The sequence below is a fragment of the Hibiscus syriacus genome, unplaced genomic scaffold, assembly GCF_006381635.1.
Source record: "Hibiscus syriacus cultivar Baekdansim isolate YM2019G1 unplaced genomic scaffold, ASM638163v2 tig00018827_pilon, whole genome shotgun sequence".
Classification (NCBI taxonomy): Eukaryota; Viridiplantae; Streptophyta; class Magnoliopsida; order Malvales; family Malvaceae; genus Hibiscus; species Hibiscus syriacus.
The window spans coordinates 1,124,135-1,132,859 of NW_024062448.1; the positions used below are offsets into that span (position 1 = coordinate 1,124,135).

Sequence of the window (8,725 nt, forward strand, 5' to 3'; positions counted from 1 at the left end):
GAAATGAAAATCGCAAATGGCAACGCGAAATGAAAATCACAACGAGAGAATCGCAACGCGAAATGAAAATCGCAATGCGATTTTCATTTCGCGTTGCGATTCTCTCGTTGCGATTTTCAAGAAATAGCCCTAAGAATATCATTTGAAGTTTTTAATGCATATGTCCGCATGCTGGGGAAAGCCTCGAATATCCAAATCTACAAACAATATAATAACAAACATTAGTAATTGTTAAATAATTATAATTTTGAAAACTTATATAGAAATTCTTACCTTAAAGGCCCAAACAAAGCCTGACAAAGTGTATTTCGACCCATCGCCACGCAAACTTTTGGTCATCAAGGCAGACGACAACTTAGTCCAGGTAGCTTTCCATATATACGAACCCCACGAAAACAGATTCCATGCATTTAGGTCCTCTACCAATACCCATCGCCACGCAAACTTTTGTGGTCATCAAAGGCAGACGACAACTTAGTCCAGGTAGCTTTCCATATATACGAACCCCACGAAAACATTCCATGCATTTAGGTCCTCTACCAATAATAGCTCCTGAGGAATAGTTTGTCTGGCCTCTCTGCCTAAAAAGCCGGCATACAAAAGTACTAGAAGGCATACTCGGACAACATCGACGTCATTCATCCGAGTAAAACCATCTTTCTTATTAAACAATTCTTCAGGTCGTCGACGTTGTAAGTTCGGCTTCTCTATTGACTCATCAGGAAAACCTGGGATAACCATGATGGGCGGGTGATATGACGAGTGTACCGGCCTACATCATCGTGTCCGAATCGTAGACCAGTGATTAAGCAAAACTCCTTCCGCCCAAAACAAGTATACCCCGGTGGAAAATGAAATCATATCTCTTCCTCACCACGTTGTATACTGTCGGGTAGATCGCTAGTCATGGTCTGAAGCCACAAATTGGTCAAATTAGCATCTCCACCCGGATGATGTACTCTCAGCCATAGCCCGAAGCAGGTTTCCTCAAACAATTTTCTTTGTGCAGGTGAAAGCTTCGAAGCAATTGTAGTGGCTAGGCTAACTTTATTCCTTAATGTCAATGAAGCCGAAAAATTTTTCTACAAAAACAATAAACATACCAAGTTAGATATACCAAAAACTACACTGTGAAGATATACCAAAAACAATAAACATAAAGAGTAGTAGTTTATTCTTGAGACTAAAATTTGCAACACTGTTTTGTCTTTTGGTTGAAATGAAAATCGCAACGAGAGAATGACTATCGCAACACGGAAAAGACTATCGCAACGAGAGAATCGCAATGCGAAATGAAAATCGCAACGAGAGAATCGCAACGCGAAATGAAAATTGCAATGCGATTTTGGTTTCGCGTTGCGATTATCTCGTTGCGATTTTCATTTCGCGTTGCGATTTTCATTTCTCTCGTTGCGATAGTCATTTTCGTGTTGCGATTTTCATTTTCATGTTGCGATTTTAAGTTTAGAAACTATTCTTCTTCTGCAAATTGAAACTTTAATGGATTGCATTACTTCAACCAAAAGACAAAACAAAGACAAATACTAACTTCACAGGGTTAAAGACTAAACAGTTTAGCAGTATTGGCAACAATCGAATGAATTTAATAAGAAATCTAAGTGAAATGGTTAATCTATTATTGAAATTACCAGTAAACTTATCATCAATTTCAATATGAAAAACCTAAAATAATGCAAAAAATTTAAAATAAAAAATAATTAAAAAAATAACCCTCGGAGGTTGATTTTCCATTTCTGAATGATTGTGAGGGATTTCTGACCGTGAATGGTTGTGAGGGATTTCGCCGGAGATGGGGAAGGAAATCTTTGGATATGGGGACGGATTTCGCCGTAGAGAGTGAGAGATGGAGATGGGACTGAGTTGTGATTTTAGGTTTTAGGTTATGAGTTGCGATTACGGGATATACTATGGACGGTTCAGTGTTTCGATAATTAATATTCGTGTTTGGAATTTGAAAATAAAATACGCGTAGCGACTCTAATGACGCTTTAAAAGATTTTTAAATTAAGTTAATAATAAAATATATTTAATAAGTTGATATAAAAATATTTTAAGTTAATATATATATAATTATATTATATATGATTCGGGTCACGGGTACCCGATTCATAATATTTTTTATTTTTTCAAATAATATTATTTTTTAAAAAGTTATATAAAAAATTCTAAAATTTATCATTCTATAGTATATATAATCCACACATAAAGTTTAAACATTCAAAGTACATAATTCAAATAAAACTTATTAAAATTTAAAATAAATAAATATAATTAAATTTTAAATTTTTTGAAGTTAAAATAATTAAAAAATAATTTAGAACATTAATGTGAAATAATTTAAGAAATTAAGAATTTAGAATGTTATGGTGTCAAAATTTAAGAAAATATGATTTTAGAATGTTAGAGTGAAATAATTTGAGGAATATGAAATAAAATTTAATATAAAATAAAAATGAAAAATAAAAATTATATAATAAATCAGGTACCGGGTCGGAGGGTACCAGGGTAACCAATATTTTGTGACTCATGCTCGACCAAGAAACTTGGTCGGGTACTCGACCAAGAAAATCGAGTATTTTTATTATAAATACCTAATATTTTTAACTGGGTCAATGGGTTGACGGGTTAGCTCAATCAGGTCGAGTATTTTTAAACAACCTTACTGGCATGACATGTGTCATAGTTCACTAGGAGGATTAAATTTATTTTAATTTAATAAAAGTATGACTAAATTAAAAGAATATTTAAATAACAGGGATCAAATGTGTAACTATATAAAAATATTTAACTACTGTTAACGACAGTTAATTTGGGGTGTCAACATCTTAATTAAATAAAAACGAAAGTGATAATATCTTAATTAAATAAAAAAAAATGATTATATCTTATGTTTTTTTTTTTTAAATCTGTGACCAAAAGTGGTTAAAACATAAAGATAAATTATCATCCATACAATTAACCATCATAACTTATTATATAATAGTCGGTTGTAGTAGAACCAAGAAAATAGGTAGTTCTACTGTACGACAGTTTAATATAAGGTTAAGGAAGGCGTTATTAGAAATGTTAATATTTTTTAACATTTCCAGTAAAGCACTATCTAAAATATTATTTTTTCTACCGAAAATATTAATTTCGCTACCTAAAATGAATATTTTTGATATTAACATTTCCAGTAAAAAAATAACATTTTAGATAATGTTTGATATTAACATTTTCAATAAAAAAATAATATTTTAAATAACATTCTATAAAAAAATATTTAAAAAAATTAATATTTTCGGTAATGTCTTTAATCTATCTCAAAGTTTACTTGAGACAATGATGCCTACTTTGAGTTTCATGCAAAGCCTGGTTAAAGATGAAGTGACTGATGATGTTCTACTGCAAGGACAAGAGAGTGGAGGATTATATCAGTTTGATGCCATAATGGATGTTCAACAAGTAGTACATATGAGTATTTAGAAACAAACGTCCAGGTTGCATTTCCTTATAAACGAAGAAAATCATCTTTTCTTTTAAGAACATTAAAATCCAAAACGACGGGAATAACTTAATACTTAAGAAATCTAAAGCATTAACATTCCCATCCCAAACTAAAAAATACGGTACTGTTAGTAAGAATATATTACTCCTTCCTGGAAATCATTGTAATCCACACTAAGATAAAGTTTTTTTCTCTCATGTAATCATCTTTTCCAACGTCCCCCTAAATTCCCTATTTTCCTTCCTCTCGAGCCCCGTTTCCCCTTCATCGTGACATCCAGGAAACACATCCGGTGCCAATGGGATCGGCTAGATTAGCCGATGAGGTCATCAGATTAAACCGCGAGGATCACAAGCGGACGAAGCACGACACCGACTTCTCCAAATGGAAGGTTCACAATTCTAACTCCATCATCTCCTCTCACTTCCATCTCATTATCATGCGATTTAATCATATAATTTTTTTAAAACTTTATCTTATAACCACTTTAAATCTGATATATAAACCTTAATCTCTTTCTGGGTCTTTTGCGTTTGTTTAGATTCTTATCGGTCCTCATGACTGGGAAGACCATTCAATGGGGAAAGAAGGAGTGACCAGATACAGGGTTGAAAGTCTTCCTAAATTTTCAAGCTCAGGACTTTATGAACTCGCCATATACCGTACAAATTCCTCCACCAGGGACCACCGTGGCCAGCTTGACCCAGACAAGGCCTTGGTAGTCTATCTCGGGGAAGCTGACAATGTTAAGACACGACTCCAACAATATGGCCGCGCAGGTGCTCATCTTTGCGGAAATGGGTCTGCTGATAAAGTATGCGGACGCTTTGAGGACATTTTTGCAAGAGGCTACTCCATTGCTTACAGATGGGCTCCCGTCAGTAAATTTTCTTTCTTTTCAGTTTTATGTTTTCCTTTTCAGCTAACCTTAACTTGATTGATGTCATATCGTATGAGTGTTGAATGGAAACTGATTGAGAAATTTTGAATTTGAAGTAAAATTGTCTTAGTTTTTAGTAGCAAAAAACAATTATAGGATCATAGTTCATACACGGTGAATGAATTCTGGTGATGTTTTAGTCATCTTCTAGTTTGTATTCCTTGATTTGTTAATAATCCATTTCTTATTATTTTTTTTTTGGGAAGTTTTTCTAATGTTTGCTGGTTATGCTGCAATACTCTTTTATTGGAGAATTGCAGTATTGAAGTAATTAATACTGTGAATATTAATGCTTAGGAGGGAGAAAATGGTAGCAACTAAAGGAAAAATGTCAGCTTCCCCCTCTGTCACAACTCACAACTTACCTGAAAGCACCAACTATTTTGATTTATATTGATCCAATGTGATTTTTCAAGGGCAGTTTGGTTTGGATCAGCATGCAGTCTCAAAACTACAAGCCTAAGCTCTATGTACTTGTAAAGGTCATTTTTGCAAGTGATGAACATATATGTAGATATATTTTTATATATATATATACATATATATTAATCCTGTTAGTTAGCTCTTAGCCTTGAATGAATTGCAGATGGTCATGGAAAAGAGTCTTGATTGGAACCCATTGAAAGGTTTAGTTCTGGACTTTAACTGCATGATATGGTTTTTGAAGGCCAAAAAGCTTTGAAAATGCACTCATCCATTAATGTTCTTATTACATGTTGATCCTCGTACACATAAACATGTAAATTATGTTCAATTGATTGTCTGTACTCAATAGTCTCTTCCCAGTACTAATAGAAGAATGCCTGCATTCAAATTTTGCTTTCGGAGCTGATGTTTGATGTTCTTTTCCCTTTCTCCTGTTAAATAGAAGGAAAACAAGGCTGATGCTAGGAGAACCGAAGCTCAGCTTCTTAATACCTATGATTATGCATGGAATAAAGGTTCTAATGGTGTGCGTCGTCACAATGATATCCTTCAGAAACTAGATAAACGTGCATCCACCAATTTCTCCAGAAAGAATCTGCCCTTACTCCAGAAGCAGGTAGGCATCAAAATCAAATCAAGCAAGCTTCTTTCGGATGATAATGAATTCAGCAAGCATACTCATGGAGAGAGCCACAACTTTCTGCCTCTAGCTTTCAAGTTCAGCAGATCCCAGCCTCGGTTAGTGTCGGATCATGGTGGATCAGATAAGAATGATACCATCACTTGTGGGGTAGTTTTAGAAGATGGTTCCATTTGTGGAAGGACACCGGCTAAAGGAAAAAAACAGTGTGCGGAACACATGGGCAAGAAAACTAAAGAGTCCTCCATTTGTGGAGCACTCACGGGAAAAGGTACTCCCTGCAACAGAACAGTTAATGAAAATGGAAGGTGTTGGCAACACTTAAATTATAGTGTCAGCAGCAGCAGCGGTAGCAGTTTTACTCGGCACTCGAACTATGGTGATTCATATACATCCATTTGTGGAGTACCCACGGGCAAAGGTACTCCCTGCAACAGAACAGTTAATGGAAATGGAAGGTGTTGGCAACACTTAAATTATGGTGTCAGCAGCAGCAGCGGTAGCAGTTCTACTCGGCACTATGGTGGTTCATATACATCCATTTGTGGAGCACCCACGGGCAATGGTACTCCCTGCAGCAGAACAGTTCATGGAAATGGAATGTGTTGGCAACACTTAAATTATAGTGTCAGCAGCAGCAGAGGTAGCAGTTTTACTCGGCACTCAAACTATGGTGGTTCATATACATCCATTTGTGGAGCACCCACGCGCAAAGGTACTCCCTGCATGAGAACAGTTAATGGAAACGGAAGGTGTTGGCAACACTGATCTGGTTGGTCCAAGCATTGGTTGTCCTAGGTTATCCATTTCATCTGATCTGTGAGTGAACCAAAGGATTAACAATAATATGATTTATCTATTCACTTTCTGTTGGATTATGTATTGTTTTATGAGGATTTGGATTATGTATTGTTTTATGAGGATGCTATCTAAATGTTGTGAATCTCATGTATTTTCTGTAAATGTACAAGTATAAGTTATTTATCTATCTATAGTCGGTGAATTTTTTCTTTAAATCTTGACCATTGATCTTGAAATTTACATACACAGTTCAATGACTGACAAAAGATTGAAATTTTCATCAAGTTAATAAAAAAAACGTTCAGTAAACACAAAAACAGTATAAACATACATCATCATATGGAGTATCTCATACGTATTTATAACATAAAAACAATGTATACACAAGGATCATTACAAGGTATGCATGAATTTGGTGTGAACTAAATATTATATTTCTTGTTTATCAAGCGTGACATCGCAAATTAGGGAATTTACAACAAACAAATCATTTTTCTATGATAGTGTTGGTGCAGAGCTTTGAGTTATACAAGGTATTTTCTTTTCCATTTACAAATTATTAATATTTTATATAATCGATTCAACCGATTGATTTTAATCATATTGTTTTAATTTGGAATTAGTATATATTGGAGAACAACGTCTACCCTAGGGAACCATCGCCTCTAAAGGAGATTCGGGATGTTACTACAAATCATCCAACGTAAGTCTATCTATTCATTTATTTATTCATATCTAGATACAATTTTTTTTTGAATTTTACTCGATCCATAAACATACCTATGAGCTATAGATGGTGATTGGGTGAGTGTTTGAGGAGCAGGTATTTCATGAGTACTGCACCAGATACAGCTCAATTAATGGGGATGCTCCTCAAGCTACTTAATGCAAAGAAGGCCATTGAAATTGGTGTTTACACTGGCTACTCTCTTCTCCTCACTGCTCTTTCAATCCCTCGTGATGCCATGGTAATTTGCATCTCTCCTAACACCTACATTGAACGATCCAATCATCATTTCCGTTAAAATCACACCAATTTAACTAAAAAGCTTTTGAAAGCCAAATTCAACTAAAAAAAAGAATAAGGATCAAATTGGTAGGGAAAAACATTTAGAGCTAAATTTATTGTGTCAAAAGAAAACTTTTGATAGTTTGGGATTCCAGGTGATTACAAGGGGTATTATTTGTTCAGAAACTTTATTAGTTATTAACAATGTACGCACCATACAAACGTAGCTATTCAAACCGTAACTTTTAGAAAAAACCCTTTTTTTCGTTGAGGTGGCTTGATGGGTTATTATAACAAAAAGTTAAAACTATGAATGATCTACTTAATAATAGAAACTATTTGCAGATTATAGGCATAGATCCAGACAGGGAAGCATATGAGATAGGTCTGCCTATTTTCCAAAAGGCTGGCGTGGAACACAAAATCAATTTCATTGAATCCAAAGCTTTACCGGTTCTGGACAAGCTTCTTCAAAATTTAAGCATTAAATACCCTTCTTCTCAAACCCAATTTTGTCTAGCAATTTCTTCAACTTCAATCAATCAAATCAAAATCATATTCCTTGTTCTGGGGTTTTGATTTCAGCAGAAAGAGAACGAAGGGAGTTTTGATTTTGCATTTATTGATGCGGATAAGGATAATTACCTGAATTACCACGGGAGGCTTTTGAAGCTGGTCAAAGTTGACGGACTCATCGTCTTCGACAACACGCTTTGGGGAGGCACCGTGGTTCAACCCGAAGAGGATGTTCCCGGAAAGAGGAAGGAATCATGGACGTCGTTTATCGTGTTTAACAAGTCGATTTCGAGGGATCAACATGAACAAAATATCAGATTTTGAGCTGTTAAATACCAGTACCCAACTTAATTTTAAACCAAGTCTTTAACTCTGTCAATATTTATCTCTTAATTTTAAACCAACTTAATTTCGAGAATACGTAAATCGCAACGCGTATCTGTAAATCGCAACGAGAATACGTAAATCGCAATGTGTATCCGTAAATCGCAACGACAATACATAAAATCACAACGCGTATTCGTAAATCGCAACGCGATTTTTAAAGCGCCATTAGAGTCGCTACGCGTATTTTATTTTCAAATTCCAAACACGAATATTAATTATCAGAGAAATGGTAAAGTTTATTTGTTAACCGACAATGAAGATGTTGAACGATTCATTGCTTACATTAGTGTTTCAAGTGATGATGTTACATTGTATGTTGTTGAACCTAGAAGTAGTGAAGTCGGGTCAGTAGCGGGTAGTAATCAACTAAGGTTTTCAACCCCAGTTTATGGTGCTCAAAATTTAATGGTTCCACCACAATTTCATCACCAAGCAAATATTGTTTCACCACATTTCCAATACTTAATGGTGCTCAAAATGACTATCGCAACGAGAGAA

At 34.8% G+C, this 8,725-nt stretch overlaps 2 protein-coding genes across 2 annotated transcripts; both read left to right on the plus strand.

Annotated features, from left to right (window-relative positions):
• Positions 1–3,648: 3,648 nt before the first annotated feature.
• LOC120209389 (protein EFFECTOR OF TRANSCRIPTION 2-like) lies at positions 3,649–6,568 on the plus strand. The gene is made up of 3 exons (XM_039208417.1): positions 3,649–3,899; positions 4,050–4,385; positions 5,317–6,568. The coding sequence occupies exons 1-3, from the start codon at positions 3,807–3,809 to the stop codon at positions 6,280–6,282; spliced, it is 1,395 nt and encodes a 464-aa protein (XP_039064348.1). The 5' UTR covers positions 3,649–3,806; the 3' UTR covers positions 6,283–6,568.
• A 234-nt stretch (positions 6,569–6,802) lies between these two features.
• On the plus strand, positions 6,803–8,164 carry LOC120209375 (probable caffeoyl-CoA O-methyltransferase At4g26220). Its single transcript, XM_039208407.1, has 5 exons — positions 6,803–6,848; positions 6,939–7,018; positions 7,139–7,283; positions 7,670–7,801; positions 7,910–8,164. The coding sequence occupies exons 1-5, from the start codon at positions 6,813–6,815 to the stop codon at positions 8,162–8,164; spliced, it is 648 nt and encodes a 215-aa protein (XP_039064338.1). The 5' UTR covers positions 6,803–6,812.
• The last annotated feature ends 561 nt before the right edge of the window (positions 8,165–8,725 follow it).